At 31.1% G+C, this 22,232-nt stretch overlaps 5 protein-coding genes and 1 non-coding gene across 11 annotated transcripts; 3 read left to right on the forward strand and 3 right to left on the reverse strand.

Annotated features, from left to right (window-relative positions):
• Positions 1–141: 141 nt before the first annotated feature.
• On the forward strand, positions 142–266 carry LOC116431050 (U5 spliceosomal RNA). Its single transcript, XR_004235851.1, has one exon. It is a non-coding gene; the product is annotated as a U5 spliceosomal RNA (small nuclear RNA).
• Positions 267–2,736: 2,470 nt separating this feature from the next.
• On the reverse strand, positions 2,737–6,790 carry LOC116431006 (uncharacterized). 3 transcript variants are annotated; one of them, XM_076367598.1, is made up of 8 exons: positions 6,397–6,790; positions 5,883–6,303; positions 5,466–5,597; positions 4,519–4,796; positions 4,066–4,423; positions 3,295–3,457; positions 3,065–3,173; positions 2,737–2,960 (listed from the first exon to the last, which is right to left on the reverse strand). In XM_076367598.1, exons 1-8 carry the CDS (start codon positions 6,491–6,493, stop codon positions 2,884–2,886), a joined length of 1,635 nt encoding a protein of 544 aa, XP_076223713.1. In that variant the 5' UTR covers positions 6,494–6,790; the 3' UTR covers positions 2,737–2,883. The 3 variants fall into 3 exon arrangements, with proteins under 3 accessions (XP_076223713.1, XP_076223712.1, XP_031841724.1); XM_076367597.1 differs by having other exon boundaries at positions 4,519–4,946; XM_031985864.2 differs by having other exon boundaries at positions 4,519–5,192.
• Positions 6,791–6,838: 48 nt separating this feature from the next.
• On the forward strand, positions 6,839–11,058 carry LOC116430999 (transmembrane protein 115). 2 transcript variants are annotated; one of them, XR_004235841.2, is made up of 5 exons: positions 6,839–7,686; positions 7,876–8,131; positions 8,206–8,382; positions 8,489–8,813; positions 9,279–11,057. XR_004235841.2 is itself a non-coding variant. In XM_031985850.2 (4 exons), the coding sequence occupies exons 1-4, from the start codon at positions 7,236–7,238 to the stop codon at positions 8,691–8,693; spliced, it is 1,089 nt and encodes a 362-aa protein (XP_031841710.1). In that variant the 5' UTR covers positions 6,839–7,235; the 3' UTR covers positions 8,694–11,058. The 2 variants fall into 2 exon arrangements, 1 of the variants encoding a protein (XP_031841710.1); XM_031985850.2 differs by having other exon boundaries at positions 8,489–11,058.
• Positions 11,059–11,161: 103 nt separating this feature from the next.
• Hakai (E3 ubiquitin-protein ligase Hakai) lies at positions 11,162–13,719 on the reverse strand. Of its 2 annotated transcripts, none has more exons than XM_031985848.2 (5): positions 13,489–13,719; positions 12,865–12,968; positions 12,441–12,752; positions 12,166–12,354; positions 11,162–12,092 (listed from the first exon to the last, which is right to left on the reverse strand). In XM_031985848.2, the coding sequence occupies exons 1-5, from the start codon at positions 13,505–13,507 to the stop codon at positions 11,406–11,408; spliced, it is 1,311 nt and encodes a 436-aa protein (XP_031841708.1). In that variant the 5' UTR covers positions 13,508–13,719; the 3' UTR covers positions 11,162–11,405. The 2 variants fall into 2 exon arrangements, with proteins under 2 accessions (XP_031841708.1, XP_031841709.1); XM_031985849.2 differs by lacking the exon at positions 13,489–13,719 and adding an exon at positions 13,335–13,482.
• On the forward strand, positions 13,626–20,200 carry Ctl1 (choline transporter-like protein 1). Of its 2 annotated transcripts, XM_076367594.1 has the most exons (13): positions 13,626–13,641; positions 13,767–13,998; positions 14,261–14,406; positions 14,500–14,891; positions 14,963–15,052; positions 15,457–15,596; positions 15,687–15,873; positions 15,955–16,086; positions 16,148–16,292; positions 16,366–16,506; positions 16,575–16,734; positions 16,835–17,056; positions 17,129–20,200. In XM_076367594.1, exons 2-13 carry the CDS (start codon positions 13,885–13,887, stop codon positions 17,279–17,281), a joined length of 2,022 nt encoding a protein of 673 aa, XP_076223709.1. In that variant the 5' UTR covers positions 13,626–13,641; positions 13,767–13,884; the 3' UTR covers positions 17,282–20,200. The 2 variants fall into 2 exon arrangements, with proteins under 2 accessions (XP_076223709.1, XP_031841707.1); XM_031985847.2 differs by lacking the exon at positions 13,626–13,641 and having other exon boundaries at positions 13,756–13,998.
• LOC116431018 (ribosome biogenesis protein BRX1 homolog) lies at positions 19,817–21,660 on the reverse strand. The gene is made up of 4 exons (XM_031985880.2): positions 21,228–21,660; positions 20,834–21,110; positions 20,272–20,624; positions 19,817–20,180 (listed from the first exon to the last, which is right to left on the reverse strand). Exons 1-4 carry the CDS (start codon positions 21,339–21,341, stop codon positions 19,890–19,892), a joined length of 1,035 nt encoding a protein of 344 aa, XP_031841740.2. The 5' UTR covers positions 21,342–21,660; the 3' UTR covers positions 19,817–19,889.
• Positions 21,661–22,232: the final 572 nt, after the last annotated feature.

The raw sequence follows: 22,232 nt of genomic DNA on the forward strand, positions 1-22,232 counted from the left end.
GCCGATGTAATCGCAAATAAGACACAACGAGGGTTTAAAACCTAGAATTCAAGTACTTAACTGTTACGAAAAAATTGTGAATACTAATATATATAAGTAAATTTATGTAATCCGATAAATATTTACTGCAACTGTTCACCACACCTCTGGTTTTCCGTCAAATGACGCATAAATTTTTCGCCTTTCACTAAAGATTTCCATTGAGAGGAACAACTGATGGATCCATAAAATAATCTTTTACCAATTAAGTCAGCTCATATAAATTAACACGTTAACTTCCACGAAAATGTCGAGCGATTTACATAACACTTATTCTACCTTCGCAAAGATAAATGGGAACAATTGTTAATTATTTGGCATAACAATTCTCACATTACATTATTATCAACTTACTTATATCATTGAGCATTTTTATTTAACATCCATCCTCTTACACATTATAATTTTTTTCAAGCGATTCAAAATCATCGGTCAACCACACTAACATAATAGACTAACAAAATTCTGTTTTTCCTACAAATGTAGTGTTCTTTTGTCAATGTAGGAAGTTACGTGATTAATATATTATTTTACAATAATAAAATTCTTTTTCTTCTACAAATGTAATGTGTCTGTCAATCTAGAAACCTATGTAATTAAAATATTGTGTTACACCAATAAAATCCTTTTTCTCCCACAAATATAATATTTTTCTATGAATCTATCCACATGTTGTCCACGCCTTATTCCAAAATCCAGAGGATCCAGCACGTCAGTCGGCGATTCCTAAAACTAAAGGAAATCGGCGTGTCTCGTAACGTTAATAGGCAGACCGAAGGAGAGATTATTCGTAGCCGGGCGGATAATGTAAGCCGGCGAGCACGAGCCGCTATATGGATGGGGGTCGAGGGTGGAAACGAAGGCGGAAAAAGAACGGACAGGGAGAAAGAGAGAAAAGGGGAGAAAACAGATTTATATTTGAAATTAGATTAAGCTTCTGCGCTTGAAAGCTATATAAACGTTCCTCTACCCGCCGGTGCCGTGTACGTTCCGCGTTCCGCAATCCACTAAGAGGAGAGACTCAATAAACCAACCACTCACTCTTTCTTCCTCCATCTTTTACCACCCCCACACTCCACCCCCTGTTTTCCGTTCCCCGTCTATCCTTGTCCCTCTCCTTACGTTCTCTCTGTATTTCACGGGATCCCAGACTGTTCTTTCATTCCTCCCTATCTGTATTTCTACCAATAAAACAACCCACTCTTCTTATTTCATCCTCCACCTACGACTTCGCGAAGTACGATCGTAACCGCGCGTGTCTTTATTCCCCGCGGAGGAATATCACTTCGCGAATTCTCGGCATGCACGTTCTTTCGGAACGCTGAGATATTGGACGAGCGCGAAAGTTCTGTCAGTTCCTACGTTTTTGGTTTTACTGAAAGAAGTAAAATAGAAATTCTGCTTTAACGCGTTGACTGTCGAACAAATCCTCACCTAAACTTTGTTGTTTATAGATTAATGGTACACCTTGTATAAACATCACCTACTATTATGTTATAGTTTTATTATACTATAGTTATTCAACATGTCGAAATACCTAATATAAACAAAGTATTTACGTGTTAACACTTTGACTGCCAAGTAAGGACACATCAAAATTTCTATGCAGTCGAAATAGTTCTCTTAATGAAGCAGAAACTGAAAAATTGAGATTCTTAGTAGCGATTGCTCTACTGTCTTTCTTGTGGCATACCCTCGTTGAAGGGTTCGGTGCAGTTTTCCAAATAACTGATATTTGTATTTTAACTAGATCAAGTGTGAATGGTATCTGGAAAATACTACATTTTTTGCATGTATAGTAATGTATTAGGAACCAGACGTTTTGACATCATTTGCATTCACTGAAATTCAATCATAATCATACAAATCTAAGATTTCTCGCAATTCAATTTTTTACGGTACGTTGCTGCTCTGGTATTAATTCAACTATTCTATTTGTAATTAACTATTTTATGCACTTTCAGGAAAATGATAACAGGAAGCAATAAACAAATTGATGAAAACATTTTATTGTATTGACTTGGATTAATTTATAGATATATAGGTAATAAAAGCATTATTTATGTAATAAATATGTAGTTTCGCTTTAAAGTGACAGAACTTTTTCACTCCAGCAATACGTATATACCACTTTGTCACTGTATTTTATTTTTTCCCGACAGACATTGACTTAAAATTTCTTTCCGATTTAAGCCTGTTCACAATAGGGTAAATTTTATTATGTCTCCGATTCCCAATTCACTGTTGCCATTCAAACTTCCTTCGTTAAAAGCACCGTCCGCCATATCTATCAGCTAATAGAAACTCTCGTGGTCGCAAATCTTTCCTTTCCTTACTTTTTAAAATAACGCGAGAAGTTTCTTCGTGCGAAAAATTTCATAATTTTTTCTTGTTCTCAATAGCTTTTTGCGCTTTTTATTTTGCCAAACTCACAATTTGTATGTATTTCCAGAAAAAAATTATAATGGAAAATGGAGAATTTGAAAAGATAAAAGATAATGAAAGATATACATTATTTAAATTCGACTAAAAGAAAGTCGGAAACACAACGTTATAAAACAAATTTCGTCACTTGTATCGCTATTTTAATGACAAAATCTTGCTACATCGATTACTTTCGGTAGAAGTATAACTACTAGAAATTAAAATTGAAATGCACTGTTCAGTGAAGTATTCTTTAATGAATGAAATCACGATAAACATTGTGTACAAATTATTGAGCAAAAAGCATTAGGTATAAATGAAAACAAATAGTTTCATTAAAATGAAATCACAAGCAAAAGCAATATGTTTCACATATTACATTTTTGTAATTTAAATTTGTTCATGATCGTTCTAATTGTTTCACATTGGAGTTTGTAACGTTCCTGGTCCCACGCCGTACCCGTATCCTTGCGGTCCAAAATTTCGGACATAACATTCTAAGTATACAAAAAGAAACGAAACCAATGATAATCATTTATATATTATGAAGAAAAATTTTCAAAATCAAAAGAGTAACAAAATCATATATACGTAGACTAACGTTTACAGTATATCTCTCCGCAATTTTCTTGATATGTCAGTGGTTCCAATGGTTTTCTGCAGCAAAAACAACTGAAGCATATATTGTGATAAGGTGTGCCAGACACCACCTTAAACAAATGTCAATATCAACCATTATTATGGCCGCATTTTTAAAACAATTAATTCTCTATGACATAGAAAAATGTTAATTGATTAAAAATTAATAATTTCTTAATTATTTTAAATTACCTGCATTTCAGCTTGGTACACTTTCCTTCCACAGCGCTGGCAGTCAAGTCCTCCACCTAAGCACTCGCAAATGACTTTCGATCGGCAACATCCACTCTCATTAAAATCTGCTCTGTCGGTACTGCATCTTCTTCGACTCACTCGACATGCAGGACTTTTTGATCTGTATATGCAAAACATCACCATTCCAGCAACAATGATGTTAGCTTAAGTGAGATGCAGTATAAAATAAACAATATGATCAAAGTTTTTATTATGTATCTTGGAAAACTTGTCCCATAGAAAACGAAAGGAAACTCCTGAATATTCAATTTAGAAATGAAGGACTTTTTAAAGTTTCGCCAAATCTAAAGTATTCTTTCTCCTGTTCAGGTTTAAAATGCGATAGGTTAATAAAAACAATTCCTATTCAACATATGAACATACAACGCGTACCTTTCTAAGAATAACAAATGTATATCAAAGGTATTCAATATTCTAAATATCGCACTGGAAAAAAAAATATTTAAGCGATACTCAGATGACCTTTATTTACACTTTGTTTCAATTTTAAATCATTCATTATACAATGCAATTACGAAGTTTTATCGGTACACATGAAGAGTCGAATGCAAAATTATCTAGTGCCTATAAAAACAAGATTAACGAAAAAAGCCACTAAAACAATTTAATGATACGTTAAAGCGAAAGAAAGAGGATTGCTAGGATTTACAACCACCATAATGCAACTCTTTTGTAACATTTATCTCATCTACGTAAACATTCTCTTACCGACTACAGCAACTTGTGCTACCACCAGTATTTGGACAACAAGACGAACATTTTCTGCAAGAGCAAGATGGTTGCGGAGTGCAAGGTCGCGGTGGGGAACAAGGTGAACAGGGTCGGCATGGAGTCGGGCAAGATCTTGCCGGCAAATACGTTTGCCCAGGTTTTCCGCAACCACCGCGACATCCGCCTCCGCAACATCCTCCACCGCCACAGCCTGGAGAGTCCGTACACATTGGACGACATTTAATGATCGCTTTCTTGCAAATTGGTCGCTCGTTCGTTGGTGGACAGCAACTACGCCGATCGGTACACGGTGATAAACAAGTTGAACAAGAAGTACGACATGGTTCCGATTCTCCTAAGGATAAAAACCACGATTCATTGTTTCCTAATTTCTGTAGAAGTTTCTAGATTACGTGTTTAATTTGTTAGTTAGAAAATAATTATTATTACTTCTTCCGCAGTGGCAAGCAGTTTCTATCACTTTAACCACGCCGCATGAGACTTTGGGTCGAGGTCCACACGGTGAGTAAGGTCCACCGCAACCTCCCCTCATACGTTCGTTCTCATCGAGCCCTATCGACGAATTGAGAGCATTTTGGTACGTCGTCGAGTCTTCTCTAGAGGTCTCATCATCTTTTTCGTTCATTGTTCGGTTCTGACCAGAATTCTTCTCGATGTCATTGCACTTGTTTAGCGCCTCTTCTCCGTCGTTGCAACACTCCAAGGCGCTTTTTTCAAAATGTATTCTGCCATTGTCCTCGGTTTGACTTACATTTACATTTTCGTACCCGCCGTCATTTTTACCGACCGGATCGTCCGCTTGCCAAATGTCGTAAGAACTATGATATTCCTCGCTACTATCATTATTGCAACAGGCCCTACGACGAACATTTTGCATATTCGTCATACAATTCTGGTTGTTTTCGCGTATATCCCCGAAGACGACGTCGCTGAACGAGACTCGTCGTCGGGAAGGCAGCGGATTGCGAGGCGGCGGTACCGGCGGATACGTAAATTTTCGCCTTGACGGAATAATGACGCTATTAGCGCTAAATTTGCAAGCGGCATCACATTTGTTAATTTTATTACTCCAGTTGATAGCTGGCGCTTGAGTTTTATCTGCGCTGGAAATGTCTACGCTTAGAAAACTACATTACTGAACTGTGAGCCAAACTGGGAATTCTAACTCAAGAAAACAATACAGAAACTTTAAGAAAATAAATATATACTAAAAACTATAAGACCGATCGTTTTTCTCTGAAAATGTTGAATACAAGCCTATGCTGATCAATTCTGCATCTATATTTACATATTTTTCCGAAAATAATTCGTATTAACAAGTAGTCAGTATATTATATTCTAATATTGTTTACAGAAATTCAAGAAATGTAACATACCTTAGTTGGGTTTCTGTAATATCGATTTCATTGTTACTGAGTGGTGGGTTTAGCTCGGATAGGTCAGTATCTAGTTGCGCTTCGAATCGACAATCCTTCGTAATATTATTCTTCTGCGATTCCAGAGATGTGCTATTTAAATGAAAGTGTTATTGTTATAGCTGGATTTCAATAATCATAAAAAAAACTCATGATCTAAGGTAGAGCCACTCAGTTGATTCAAAGTACTTAGAAAATCTTCAAACAAAACTGATAATTTACTGCATAACGTCAGTGCTATTTGAGATAAGCTCTTTCTAAAAAAATATATATAAAAATATAATGCAGTATCTAAAGAAGGAAAAAGTTATGTAAAAATTTTCATCCGTTGGCAGTACTGTTGTAAACTACAGAATTATAGCGACAATAAATTTGAACCTGCGAATTTTAGAATGCTGTCGATTATACCACGTAGTGACTGCAGTAGGGCTAGGTGGAGGGTCACAAAGCGTTGACATTGAATTGGTAGTACTCAAATTAGCGTATTCGTTCTCTAAATGTTTTTTTTCCTTATCAAAAGAAATGTATGTCTCTCCAACTTCGCTGCCTCCACCACGAAGTCTACACTCATCGGATTGGTAATGTCGTTTTCTACTTAGCGACGTGTTACCGATGAAACTTTCAACGCCACAAGAACAATAATTCAATGAATTCTGAGCTAAACTTGCAGGCGAATGAGTTTTCGATATAATTTCATGATTATTGGCCGAATAAGACTGACGAACGTAACAATTCTTGCAAAATAATTCACCGAGATGGGTCACCACGTTGCAACTGTTAAGTAATTTTCGACAATTACCTAGGGAGTTTTAAAAATTCATCTTCTGTAGATATAAATAAGTACGAAAAAAAATGTAGATCGGTCATATTGTAAATTAACAATGTTACTAACGACAAGAAAAACAGAACGTGTGCCAAACTTTTCCAAGAGCCAATTTTTCTTCAGCGAAGTAAACCTCGCGATTACAGCGCGGACAAACTCCAGGCATTTATCAATCGACATAGATTTCTTCTTACAGTATTTAATGGGACATGCCACACAAATTTTGAATATAATTAATAAGCGTAACTCATTTAATAATCAATGTTCATTTATAAACAAAGTTTTCTCCATTAGCCGCTTTAAATGTGTTTTGAAGTTTGGAATTGTTTAAAAATTTTATGAGTCGAATAATAATCCAACATTTAATTGTTTCGATATTTTCACTTTAAGAAAGATATTACTTAATGCCTCTACCAATTTGATTGATTCGCCAAAAAAGTTATAGAACATTTAACGCTAATAACTGATCGAGGAAAAACAAAATACGGTTACTAGCATACATAAGAAGGTAACTTCAAGTATCCAAATGCCAACAGTGAAACTATTTTAAAATGAAAATGAACATATTTTAAAACGTTGATTATTTTAATTATGGCTTGCTATTTAAGTTTAGTTTACTAATTGAAAGTTAGAAACATGAATTAAAAACCCACTATGTGAATGTAATTCACGAATTATAGTGATAAATTTTTATCTAAGTTATTACTAATATCTAAACTTGAATATGTATAGTTGATACGTATAAAAGTGTACATAATTCATATTTTTGAACTGAGAAAACTATAATTTGCACCATATTGGCGAATCTATGAAGCAAAGAGTGAATTTGGATTTGAGAAACCTGTAGCAAACGTCAAGTTGCAACGCAAGTGGCTCTCCAAAGAGGTTAAGGGGGCTGCTCAATAGAAATGGCAGCAATAAAGGGCCTGGGTAGAAATATCCCCTATCTGAGGCAACAATTTGCTGCCCTTTTAGGAAATACCAGTACCAGTGTAAAATTTATATGTATTGTAGTCTTGTTTTCCTATTGCCTCTCTTTTTCGTCGGAAGCGATACGCGTTCTGAGTGTGACACCAGGTTACTTACTGCCTCCAGCATTTTGGATCTGGACGGCGTTTACATTTTGTTTCCTTGAAATACATTTTTGGGAAGTATGCGTGGACATTGTCACAGTGGGATTGTGCGGCAAATTAATCGAGCCGCTTTGGGGCGCGATGGAAATGATGACTTTCTTCGCTGTTGTTAATTTTGGCGTTGCTGTGCTGTCAGCTTTATTTTATTTGTTTTTATATATGTGCACCAGCGATCCAGATTTATTGTTTGGAATACACATTCATGGATTAACTGGATATATTGCAGGTACAGCCTTTACAAGTAGTAATTTCTGTTGAAAATTCTCTGTTGTTGTGGAATATATATATACTTCTTTATATTATTAATATATACCATGTGTATATCATTCATGTATATTTTCAAATATATAGATCTATATTGCACTTCAGTGTAGTTAAGTTATTGAAATTATTCTTAAGCTATTATTTATTTTAGGCGTTGCAGTTGCTGTAAAACAAATAATGCCAGATCATATTTTAGTTAAAACACCAATTGGAAAAATTACAAATAGGAACATACCACTAATGGTGTGGATTATGGGAGTGTTATTATGGTTGTTTGGATTATTGGAAGGAACTAATCCAACCATGTTTCTCAGTGGATTATTAATATCATGGATATACCTTAGATTTTATCAAAAGCATAATAATGGTACACGTGGTGATATGGCAGACAATTTTACATTTGCAAGGTAAATTATATTTTAAGATATTTTAGGTGAATTTAAATTTGTATTTACTCCTATAATAATACGTATTCTTACAGCTTTTTCCCTAATGTTTTACAACCACCAATAGCCCTTGTAAGTAACATGATACATGGATTCTTTGTACGGATTGGATTATGTAGAAAAGTAGTTAGAAGATTTGATATGTCCAATGCGCCTCCTGGGCTGGTTATAAACCTTCCTGGTATTGATCCACATGACAGTGATAGGAGAAGGTTTGTCATATATTTTCATATTTTATGAAATCTCAGTTTGTTGGTCAATTTAAAAATTTATTTAATAGCATTATTTTTATATTCTCTATTATGTTCATTGTTTCAGGCAAATAGCATTAAAAGCTTTAAGTGAAAGATTAAGTAAAGATCATGCGAAACCATGGCAACAAGATCGAGCTAAGAAACACTCTCCGGTTCCTCCTGCAGTTTCAATTCCAATTCCAGAATCTAATACACCTAAACCTCTTGCATCCCCTCTCATTCCACAAGTAAGCGTAAACATACATAATCACGCTTCTACTAATACGTGATTACTTCAAATAGACTGATTTCAATAATTGTATGGATAAATATGATAAGGAGCTTCTAAAGAAAATGTTTTCTGAACCATGTTGACAATATGGCTATATTCAATAAGAAGAAAAGAAGACGTAAGAAAGTATTTATAATAACATTTTTTATACTGCATGAATTTCAATTGCATTTTGGAATTATCAAGTTATATTAATGAAGCGCTTACTTGGTAATTGTCTCTTGATAAGTCCAAAGAACAAAATATAACACTCAAGCGGTGCCTTGGTATTCATAGATTTCAATTAGTTCATGTATCCATCCTTGAGAATCAGTCCTTAATAATATAAACATTGAGTTGATTTGTTCTTTGGTGTTATCAAAAAATGAATTAACAGAATGCTTCTATAATGTACACATTATTTGTAACCCCTGTTATTTATTTAGCAATCGTAACAAATTTCTTTTAGTTGTCAATTATTTATATTAACATAAACATACATTTGACAAGCTTTTCTTACATACTGTTACTTCATAAGATTTATTTAAATAAATCATCGAATTTTATTAAAATATTTTCTTAAGTCTATCTCTATTGATTATAGTGCTCGTATTAATAATGGTACAACAACGCAGTCTTTAGAAGATTCTTACACAAGGTAAATACAACAAAATCAGTCTTTCTATCTTGTGATTCTATTTTTCAACAAAATCGAATTCTTTGTTACTAAGAACTGTGAATTCTATTTATGTATTTCTGTACAATCCGTACGTGATAAATAATTTAAATGCTTTTAATGAATTGCTGTATAATGGCAGCTTTTTCCATTTATAACATTGTTTAATGATAATTGGAAAATAAAAAACATTATGAATAAAAATAATTGAAAACTATACTGGCTTCCAGTGCAATGCTACGCGATACGTTCACTAGAAACATTTAAATTTGGAAAAAAGACTAGTGTTTCTCTAATTTGTTATTTAAGCAGATGTTTCATGCCACCTGTTTTGCCATTAAATGCATTATGCGATGTAAGAACGTAAATATGTAATGCATGTACATAAATACGTTAAAATCACATGAATTTGAGTCAAAAACACGTACATCACATTTTGGAACTATAATTTATTACTAACGCTGTCCTTGAGATAAAACACTTATATTATCTTTCATATTGTTAGAGAACATTTTTAAAAAAGAGGATATAAGTTATTTCATTTTCAAAGTATCTATATTTTTATAATTTTTGTATTGTCATCAATTTTTTTCCAAAGTATGAAAGTTTTATATTGTACAATTAATTTTTTCTGTTTTGTGCTTTTAAGAATTACTTTGTTTATATTTTTTATCTAAGCATGTATATCATGCAAATGAAAATCTATTCCTCAGAAAATTGATTCAATTATTACTATTCATAATACACATGTGCATATTTTTAGATTTAAAGTTTAAATCACTCATACCTTCAATTTTTTAACTTTGCACAAAAACGATCAATATGTAGTTATTTACTAATTATAGTTATTTTAAGTAAGATTAATTTAATTATGACATTCATTCTTATAATGTCATGAATAACGATTCTGCTTACAATACAACAATCGGTTATCTTACAAGTACATATTGCAACATTTTTCCATTTATTAATATTTTTACTGAAATGTTAAACCTTCAGTGATGTACCTAGTTTCAATAGAATTGTTTAAAACATATATATAAAATGGTGAGTGGAAAGTAGTTCATATAAGTGTATAGCAATGTGGATAATATTTGATATACCAAATGAATTGTAAATACAAATGAGGAGCGATGTAAAATGTGAAGGGAACAAGACACTATAGAAATACAGTGATTATAGACATATTATGGATTAAGATTGAAAAACTATTTTTATGTATGACACAGATATGTCTCTTGAGAATGTATGTTGCGCATATTTTGGCCTTCCACTTAAACAAAACTTATATACAAATTCTTAAGTACTTTCATTATAAGATTTTTAGTCAATTAATATTTATTATTATAAGTATGACTAAGGTTGGAAGAAGCGAAAGGCCAAAATTAAGTGTGCGAATAAATGAATATTTGTTGATTTCATTAATTACAGTTTAAGGAACTAATGTAATAATTACACATTTATGTACATGTTATGTATAATGAGCTTTGTACATACGTTGAAATCGTTATTGTCTGTACAATATTAAATTCTACTGACAAAACATTTATCTGATATTTTCTTATACCGCATATGGAATAAAGTTATTAATACTAACATCACATATGCAGTATATAGTAGAAAAAACTTATTTTGAACTATTGATATTCTATTAACAGTTTAATTTATAAACATACAACTTATAATCTGTTACTTGTACATAAATAATAAGTGTAAAACATTTTCATACAAAGTAAATTATTTCTTTTTTCACAAATCCTTTTTCCAAGTCTATAGAAGCGCTAAGAATGGGAAGTAAATAAATGTATCCATAGAATTGAAACAACTTTATTACTATAGTATTATATAAGTTTAGTCATTTAATGCTGCATATATAATTCTTGAAAAGTATAAAATATTTTAAAGTTAATATTTCTTAATAGTAAGCAGCATCTATACAGAACTGGTATTTGTAACCATTAGTCATTGCTGCATATTGCTCACAACAGTTTTATCACAATGCATACAGTACGAGCACAGAACAGTACAAGTCTGTCATAGTAAAGGTAATTTCCTTTACCTATAAAACTGTTGTTGATGTTGTGACCATTGACTTTGAGGTGGAGGAGCTTGTTGTTGAGGTGGTGGTGGCCCATATGATGGATCTTGTATATACCCTGTTGGAGATGGCCTTATCGAAGTTGGCGTGGAAGAAACATATTGTTGTTGTTGTGGTGGAGGTGGTGGAACATAAGATACTTGAGCAGGATGCTGTGGCTGTGGATAGTATTGCTGTGTCTGTGAAACTGGAGGTGGCACGTTATATCCTCCATAATTAACTTGTGGCGGAGGAGGAGGATAATAATGATGACTTTGTTGCGAATGTATATCGTGTGTCGTTATAGATGTATCTTGAATAGGTACTGTTATCAGATTTGTTCTTAATGGAGCATTATTTGGTGGCGGTGGCGCAGAACTCTGAGAATAATTCTGCATTGATAGTAGTGACTGTGGCCTGTGCTGTTGTCTATGTTCTACTGGTGTTTGATTAACCATGGAATTTACTCTAGGATCGTTTCCCAGTATCGGTTGAACCATGTGTGATTGCACTGTCTTTATACGAGTATTCTGCATTGCAACAGATGGGACTTTTGTTAACTGAGACTCTATTTCTGACTTAGTATGCACATATTGGGGAGGATCAACTTGCATTCCTTGAACTTGTTGCGGTGGAGCTGAGATGTGGCGATGATTTATATGAGCCTGTATAAATCACATAATGCAATTCCAAACCAAAATCCTTTTTTAAAACATACATTATGTTTTATGAAATTACCTGTAGATCTCTTTGACTAAGATATGTTCTTCTGCAACCAGCGTTTCCATATCTAGTTCCTCCATGCGTACACATGAATACAGTACCCAAACCAGTTTGCTCTACTCTAGAAACTTTTTCCATACAACGTGGACAAACTTTGTCTTCTCTTTTAGCACAGGATAAGCAAAATACGTGTTTACAAGGTATCTGAAACAACAATTTCCAATGTTTATATATACAATATACACATTTGTTTATTTTATTTGAAAATTAAATGTACATATACTGCTTACCATACGTCCATAAATGAGAATTGGTTTTAAACACTTGTCACAACAGTGTATCATAGGATTTAATACTTTCTCTCCAATAAGATTAACTCTATGGTCCCATCTTAAACGGAGCATTGGTTCAGGAGGTCCTCTATTAATGGTTGTGAAAGTTGGAGCTTCCAATTGTGATATATCTGCCTCCAAATCAAACTGTTGCTCCAAAGGAGGTTGTTGCGTTGGTGGAGCTTCATGTTCTTCCAATTCTGCTCCAGCTGTTTCTGTCGGAGCTTCTTCAACTTGTTGAGCAGTATCTTCTTCATCACTCTCAATGACCTGATTCAGATAATTAAAATAACAATTACTTCTATGTTGCAGGTTATAAATATTGAATACACATATTAAAATAAAGTATAAAGTTTGTAACATGAAATAAAAAGAAGTTTACCTTCACTTGTTTTTTAGATCTACCCCTGGCACGACCTCGTGCTCTACCACGTGCTCTACCACGAGTCCTGCCTCTCATTCTTTTACCACCATCTTCCTCCATCACTAAAACAAATTTTCATTACTTATGAAATGATAAGTCAGTGGTACATATCTGTTAAGAATTGATTATTTTATTTTTAAGCATAAAACTTAAGAAACAGGAAAAAATATGAAAGGCAATTAAAAGATATGCAAAGAGAGAATGTCACACACTGCTTAAAATGTAATACAGAAAATATAAAAAATGATTAAGACTGTATATAAAAGTTCAACACTATCAAACTTACTAATTTAATACATTACATACATGGGTAAAATGTATAAAGTGATTTTTAGTTTCAATGTTTTATGCTCAAAGCATCATCTAACAATTATAGGTTATACTTCTATTTCTATATAGAGCAATTTCAACTTTGAGATTATACTTGCATTGAAAGTATTTATTGAAACGAGTTCCGTGGTAGGATCACATTACTTAAACAATAAATAAAAGAACAAATTTTTATTACTATGCTCCCCAATACATAGCACCAAATCTCAACATTTTACATAGGTGAATGAAGAAATAATCTGTTGCTACAACCTTCATTGTAGTAATCCATGTGACGTAGTATTGTTGTCTCCTTGGAAACGAGTCTATGCCGTACAATCGCAGGAGTGTATATATGAAAATATGTACCCAAACTGATAAACGTTCAAAAATTCCTACATTAATACAATTTTTAACAAGTTTCATGTAAATACTTTCATGTAAATATTTTCTTTTCTTTTTGAAATGTGAAAATATGTAACAGTAAATAGATAGAGGTCAAAAGGATTTGTATACATTTGTTACATTATATATATATAGCATATTTATAGAAACGAAGACAACTTCATGGTGATTCGACGGAGGGAGTAGCTCCAAAATCCAAGAGACTTCATCAAGAGCCTTTAGACTTAAGTGCCTTGTTCTAATTCCAATCAAATTTTGTAAAAAATGTCTTGTTGTTCAGGCGAGGATGATGAAGAACAACGACCAGATCCAACACGTGTACGAGAATGCACAGATGTTTTCTGGCTTTGTTGTTATATAGCATTTTGGTTTCTTATGGTATGTAAATTTTAATATAATAATTTTATAGTTTTAATAAGGCGATTATAAAGAGTGTTTAAGAATCAGTTCAGGTATACCTCTTTCTTTTCAATACTATTCTTATATTATAGAAGTTTTGTACATTCTTTCTGAATATATGTTATTAAAATTGCACTGTAAATACTATTGAAAATGATACAAAATACTTTTTGTCATCTTAATGAGACAAATAAATTTATCAAATGAAACAAGAGTTTTTAATAATCTGTTCTTTACATAGATATTAATAGCTGCCTTTGCCCTTGTTTATGGTAGTCCATTGAGACTTATAAATGGATATGACAGTTTTGGAAATACCTGTGGTATGAAAAATAACCCTAAGTTTGGCAGTATGGAGCTTTCTGGACAAGATACTAGCGAGAAACCGTTAGTGTTAACATTTAAATTTTGTCTTTACATATTGGTCATTAATTATGTTATAATTTAATCAGTGACATTCATGAAGTTTCATTATTTTAGGTATCTGTTCTTCTTAGACATAAATAATGTTACACAGTCTCTAAAAATTTGTGTAAAAAAGTGTCCAGATAGAAAAATGACAACGATGAATGATATATGTAAATTTTATGAGGAAACAGGATCACAACTTTGTCATGATAAACCAGGAAATGATTTTAGCGCCTGTAGTAATGGAAATAGACAAAATAAAACGGGATCTTGTCCTGAGTTACCAGTATATAACAGTATACCAGTTCTTAATCGTTGTATTCCAAAAGTTATTAAGGATGTGGGAGAAACTATAGTCGCAAACTTGTATGGTTTATTTAATTCATGGGATGTTATTGAACAGATTTTAGGAGATTTATATAAAACGTGGAAAGAAATTTTGGCTTTATCATTTCTAGCCTTTGGTATGATCTGTTATGACTATACGATTTTAAATTCGATAAATTCTTAATTATATGTAGTAATTCTGTTTTAGTGTTATCTCTTTTTATGATTGCCATATTTCATTTATTGGCAAGTATTGTAACACAGATTGTAATGATTCTTGTCAGTATTACAACTATAGGTAAGTTACTTGAATGAATATGTAGAAAAAAGGTAGTACATTATTTATGTGTATGTAATTCTTATACAAAGATTGGTACTACAAGTTATTTTACTTACTCAGGCAAAATTGAAAGAAGGAATTATACTGACTGCCCCAGAATTTTCGAAGAAATACAGTTCCTTTCAGAATAAAGTTTTCAACATTCATAACCAACATTGATATTCAATTAACAAATTACTGAAGTATAAAATAAAAGTACTTTCCCTTGTATATAATTTGATTTATGGAATTGATCGAAAAACTGGATTAGGTTAACAGTTTCAAATCATAACTTTATCATAATAAACATTTCATTTTATATTAAATTTTTAATCTTAACTAGGCATCAGTTTATTTATAATTTGGTTATTCTATTTTTACAGCTGGCACAGTGTTATTATGGTGGACATACATAGAAATTAAAAGAACTTTAGATAAAACTGATAGAAATCAACTTCTCGAAGAATCAGTCAGAAATGAAAGAGCATTCTTGGTTTTTTCTATTGTTGCAACAATAATAACCGTATGTCACTGCTAATAAGTTAAAAAAATATAACATAGTATTTTTATTTCTATTTATTCAAATTACTTAATAAATATATTTGCATTTTAGATAATTTTATTATTTCTACTGGGTATATTGCACAAACGTATTGGATTTATGACAGCATTATTTAAAGAAAGTGCAAAATGTTTAGCAGAATTGCCAGGTTTATTTTTTCAACCTTTACTTACATTTGTTGCTCTAATATTATTCTTTGCATTTTGGGTGACTGTAATTCTTTGTCTTGCAACAGCAAGTAAGTACATAATACTTCAATCATAGAATGAAACTATAAAATAGAAAATTGTCTATATATACATGTATACAATAACTACAGATTATCCTGGAACAAAATCTGTACAAATGTATAAGAATCATATATTTGATCCTTTAAATTTGAGTTCAGTTGGAGAGAAAAGTGCCATTATTGAAGAGAAGAAATTTAACTTTTCATTGGATTCCTTTAAAAGTAATGTATCTATCTTCCCTTTTTTTATGTAAGAATCATTACTATTTTTAAAGCATTTCAGCTTTTACTCTTGTTGAGTACGTTGATCCTACTTGGGTAAAATACATGTGGTGGGTGTACATCATAGGATTAATATGGACATCTGAATTCATTATTTCTTGTCAAAATATGGTAATATCAGGTGCTGTTGCTCATTGGTACTTTAGGTAATAATATTATAATTTTTAAATATATATACATAGTAAAATGCGTATATCTGATGTATATTTGTTATTTTAGAGGGAAAAATGCTAGTGCATCTCCAGTATGCTCTGCTATGGGAAATTTAGTTTATTATCATCTAGGCTCTGTAGCTTGTGGCTCATTCTTAATAACAATTTTTAAGTTACCTCGTTTAATCTTGACATGGCTACATACTAAGTATGTCTAATCAGTAATGCCCATTTAATCAGTTATGTTTTTATAGTGTAATTTACATTTTCTTGTAGATTTAAGGCAACTAAAGAAACTTCTCCATGTGCTGATTGTGGTTTCAAATGTTGCATATGTTGCTTCTACTGTTTAGAAAAGTTTATTCGATACATGAATCATAACGCATACACTGTTGTTGCTATAGAAGGAACACATTTTTGCGATGCAGCTAGAATTGTGCGTTGTAGTTTAAGAGATATGTTTTATCCACTTTAATTATTGAAGACAATATCAGTGAAAATATTAATTATTTTATTTGATTTTATTGAATTTTTAGGCATTTACAGCACTAGTTAGTAATGCATTACAAATAGCTGTAATTAATGGAGTAGGAGATTTTATCCTATTCTTAGGCAAATGTTTTGTCACAGCTGCCACTGGAAGTATTGGACTATTATTTATGAAGCAGGATCCCAGATTATATTTTTATGCTGCACCTATTTTTATAATATGCATTTTTTCATTTTTCATTGCTCACTGTATTATTTCTCTTTATGAGGTATGGTATACATATTTTTTATACGAACTTATTACACATACTTGATACTTAAAATTTCATATCTTCTTACAGATGGTGATAGATACACTGTTTCTGTGCATTTGTGAAGACAAAAATTTGAATGGTGATAATGGAAAATGGCGTCAATCAGGACTAGCACAGATTGGATCTAATAATAACGCAAATGGACAACAATCTCAAGAATTAACACCAATGAATACATAAGTACAATTGTTAAACAGTTTTCTTCAAGAATTTTTATATTTTTACACAAATTTTGTTTTAAGAAGAAAGACATTCAGAACTGGATAAAATTTAATTATATTCTATTAGTGACTAAATTATGGCACTGCCAATTTCAATTTTTTGGTGATCCTTTGGGAGGTTAATTCTGATATTTTCTCTATCAGTATCCTTATTTTCTTGATTAAAGTAACACTCCCATTTTTTTCTGAAGACTTTATCTTCTTTAGTACTCCCAAAATCACATTTTACAAATGTTATTATAAATTTATATTTCTTAACCTATCTCGTCTTCAGTCGAAAATTGTTCAATCTACGATTTTATGCATTTTTTTTCAATGTAATTTTATGGATCTTTTTAATCTCTTATGTTGCTAACTCCTTCAGGAATACAGTGATAGTCTAGATAAGTTATTACGGATGATAATTTGATATGAGAGACCAATATACAGATGGTGGGTCTTGACTCAGGAATGTTAGGTTCCTGTTCCTGATTAATCTATAAGAAGATTTTTACTAATATGTCTTTGAGTAACCACTGTAGATGTGCTCGCTTGAAGTGTTTTTTTTGAGGTTTGGGACCTCAATGGAGTTTTCAAAGAGACCCCTTGTTGTTTCTTTTTCTTTCTGCGTAGTATCTCTTGTAAAACCTCCACTTCTGATTTTTCGTAATTTCCATTCGTTGTTTCATGAATCGGTAATTTGAAAAGATGGAAACATTCAACACTTAGGATTTGATTTTATATAAAATAGATTTCCCATACTAGGAAGCAATATTTTTAAATAAGTCAATAATTTGATATCGGAATCAATTCTACAAGTTCTTTTATTCATTATCTTATCCTACTATTATTTAAAATTTTGGATCTTTATATAAACTAAAATATAAATTTATTGTTTTTTAATATTTCTATTATCCTTTAAAATCCCGGAGAAGAATGTCTGAAGGCACATATTATATTTTATAATCATACCATTTTTTGTCATTTTATGATCATATGCTTAATTTTTTTTTCACAATTATGCTTGTTTAAAAATTGTGGAATATGTGTACTTATCAATTTCACATAAAAATTACTGCCAATCATCAGCACAAAGAATGTTTTTAATTTTGAATAATATTATAATTATTTTAAAACTCAAATTATATAATTTGTTATCCTTAATGTAATAGGAAATTTGATTACGTATACATTTCTAATCAATTAAGTTTTCTTTTTTATGGATGTACAAAAATAATGGTATTATCATATAACTATTTTATTGGGTCATAACATAATTGTATAATATAAAATTTTTTTTTGACAGAATTTTCCAATGTAGAAAAGTATTAATTCAATAACATACATTCAAGTGTATGTTATATTCACTTTTTTCCTAGATTCAGTTGATATTACATAACATTCCAAATTTTTACATTAGTAAAAAATAGTTGTTACGACATTGCTTTATACACTCAATTATTGCTTAAGAAACTAATGGGCCTCATAAAAAAGTTACTTGTTGTGATCACAACATGCAATCAATGTACAAAGAACAAATTTTAATCATGTATTTATTCTTGTTCTGAAATGTATATTTTACATATATTTTTGTAATACAATGTTAACAGAAGAGATACTGTAGTGTATTGATCAAGAAAAAAGAATATATTTTACCTTTTAGAATTTTTATCAGTATTTATACTTGTAATGTAAAGGTACAATAACATAATTTTATATGCAAAGATATTGCAATATAGCTTCGTGTTATGCATGTAAAATGATTATGTATTATTTGCCTATACCATAAAATATGTTGCATATTTTAAAAAGGTGCATCAAATTTTAAGTCTGCTAAACAGTTTAAGGTATTATCAAACGTGGTCTCAATTTCTACAAATGTTCAGATTATATGCTTAACATTGTGTACTAACATTATAATGCACAATTTACAAACTCATGCATTATAATGTACAAAACAGATTGAAATACTTTCATAAGTATCTTTTTAAAATCAAGGTCAAGTATGTATTAAGATAACTAATGGTTGTAGGCAATTGATGTTCATGATTCGTATGTAACATAATATAGTGCATAAGACAATGAAATTATTTATTAGTTTTAAGTATCAATCACAATATATGTCACATCTTTATTATTTTACAAGTTATACATTCATTACATACTTAATCCGTTATCTAAAATTGTTAGTTTTGGTGTAATAACAGTTATATCACTACTATGCAATTTTATAAAAATAATTACAAAATAAAACACTTATATTTTTATATTTCTTATAAAAAATAAATAACACAGAAATTTTATATTGAAAATATATACCACTTGTAATTTATAAATATTGTATGCAATTAAAATTGCTAATAATGTTATGTGCTTTGCCTTAACTCGTTTACAACTTCACGCCGGCGGGTTACAAGATACGCGTTTCTCTGGTGCATAAGTGGGCGCCGGCGTGAACGTGTTAATATAATTAATTAATCTATACATGGTAGTGATAGTAAAAAATAGAAAGATATTGTTTAATACTTATTGAATAAAAACTTTATTAACATTATACCATAATATAAAATATAGATACAATTGTTTCATTATTTGCTGGTCTTTTTCTTTAAATTAGTTTTCTTTACCCTTTTTCCTAATTGTTTTTTAATATATTTTTTTCTTTTTATACTTTTATTTTCATTAGCTTTTGTTATTTTCGTTTCCTTAATTTCCTTTGTTTCTAATTCTTTTGCTTTTTCTAATGGGTCACCTTTGAATATCTCATCAATAGGATTTAATGAATATGATTCTTTGGGTTTATTAACTTCTTGGACTAATTTTTGTTCTACTTTGTTTATATATCTACCAGCAGCTTTTTTATTAATAGATTGACGAAACTATAAATTTAAAATTGTAATATATTTAAAATAATAAATTTGTTATCATACATGTATTCATCAGATTAAAATAAATGTAGATGCTTCATACCTTTGCAGGTGAAATATAAACTGGATTTTCCCAGAGTACCTCTCCTCCAAAGCTCCCACCAAATATTTTGACTGGATTCAATACAAATCTTGGACCAATTTCAGCTAATCCACCATCTTCAGTTAAAATTTGAAAATTCCTAAACCATATTCTGTTATCTAATATACTAAATGTATAAATGTGGTCAAAAAATGGTTGGCTTTTAGGGTGTTGATTTGGGACACCAAATATTTGAACGAATAATTCTTTCAGAAGACTATAATGTGGTTTATTGAAATTTTCATCAAATGATAGCAAGGGACGTGAACCTTTCAAACAATTTCCAGTCATTTTTAATTCTCCCATTGTGTAAACTATAAAAAAAATGTGTTACTTATGATCAAATTTGTAATTAATACAATTTTTTTATTCTAAAGAGAATTAAAAGAAACAATATTGCATTTCATTTTATCTTTAAAATCATTTTATAGATTTAACTTATTATTATTGTAGTCGATTTATAAACTTCTGGTTAATAATTATTGTCATTATAATAATGTATTGAATAGCTTATTATACATACTATTCTCAACTAAAAACTTAGCACTGGGTCCATCCGAAATATTAGAAAACCATAAGTAGAGATCCTTTTTCCTTCTGCCTTCAAATAATATTGTTTTATTACAATTTTTCATTTCACAGATCTCATTTACAACTTGCAACTTTTTAGTGCGTTCCATTTTTGATTCAGGACGATGATGAGGCATGAGTGTCTTTATATCATCCATAAGATGACGATGCCTATAACTAATTCCTCTAGTAGCAAAAACTAACACCCGCTGCTTGTTAATCCATTTCGTCTAAGCAATAAATATAGATGAAAACAATGATTTTGTTCACGTTTTAATTACATTAATAATTGTGTTTAAATAGACGTCTCGTAAACAGAATTTGGTTAAAATAAAACATTTTCAAACCTTTTTCAGAGGCGGTTCATTTGACATTCTCTTTGCTGGTAAAGTTTCTGCTACCGGTACATTTTCTTTATCTGCATCTATTTTCCTTTTACGTTTTAAATCTTTTTTTGTCATGGTTAAATCATTAGAAGTATATAAACAACTCTAGTAAGAATACTTTACAAAAGTAAGGTTAACAATACAGAAATGTAAAGCACCTCACGTGTTGAATATCATAAAGTAAGTAAATTACATAGACCCACAATTACATATAAAAATCAATATGTCCAAATCCTGCCATTTAGGCATAGATGCTAAATTGGTGTCCGCGGGCACTCTAGTGATACTCCCCTCACGAAAAGTTAGCTTCTCCATACCTAAGTACTTATTAAAGTATTTTTACCTATTGTATTAAATACTACATAGAGCTTTTCACATACTTAGTCTTGGGTAGCTCTTTGAGTAGAGGTAGTGGGGGAACGCTGTTTCCCAGTTCTGGCGTGAGGGGAATAAGTTACAGACACCTCTAGCATAGAGTAAGCACGAAGGATTTACATGTAGCATTTCTTTTCGGCAACCAATTTTTAATTTTTTATAAATACGGTTTATAATTTATAGAAAATGATGAAGGCGTCATCTATAAAGAAGTAGCAACCTGTACTATAATTATCACTGGCTTGAAAATTTGTGTAATTACGTTTTAATTAAAGATTATGAATATAAAGGATTCCTATAAAAGTTTTATCTTTTTAAGAGCATTTTCTATTTCAAAATTTATGGTACCTCGCTTTTGCACGTATACTTATCCACAATTTTAAAACTCTGTTTCTATTTTCATAGAACATAATTTTCGTATACATGTGTACCGGAAATTGACTTTCAAAAGACGAAGTTCCACTTTTTCCAGAGTCCTCTGTGATTTAAATTTTCAAGAAATAATCATACTAACTGCGTTATAATTTGCAGAATATATTTTATGTTTTGATCTGTTCTATTAAAGTAGTTGTAAAATTATTAACAAGATGT

The sequence above is a fragment of the Nomia melanderi genome, chromosome 5 (assembly GCF_051020985.1).
Source record: "Nomia melanderi isolate GNS246 chromosome 5, iyNomMela1, whole genome shotgun sequence".
Lineage (NCBI taxonomy): Eukaryota > Metazoa > Arthropoda > Insecta > Hymenoptera > Halictidae > Nomia > Nomia melanderi.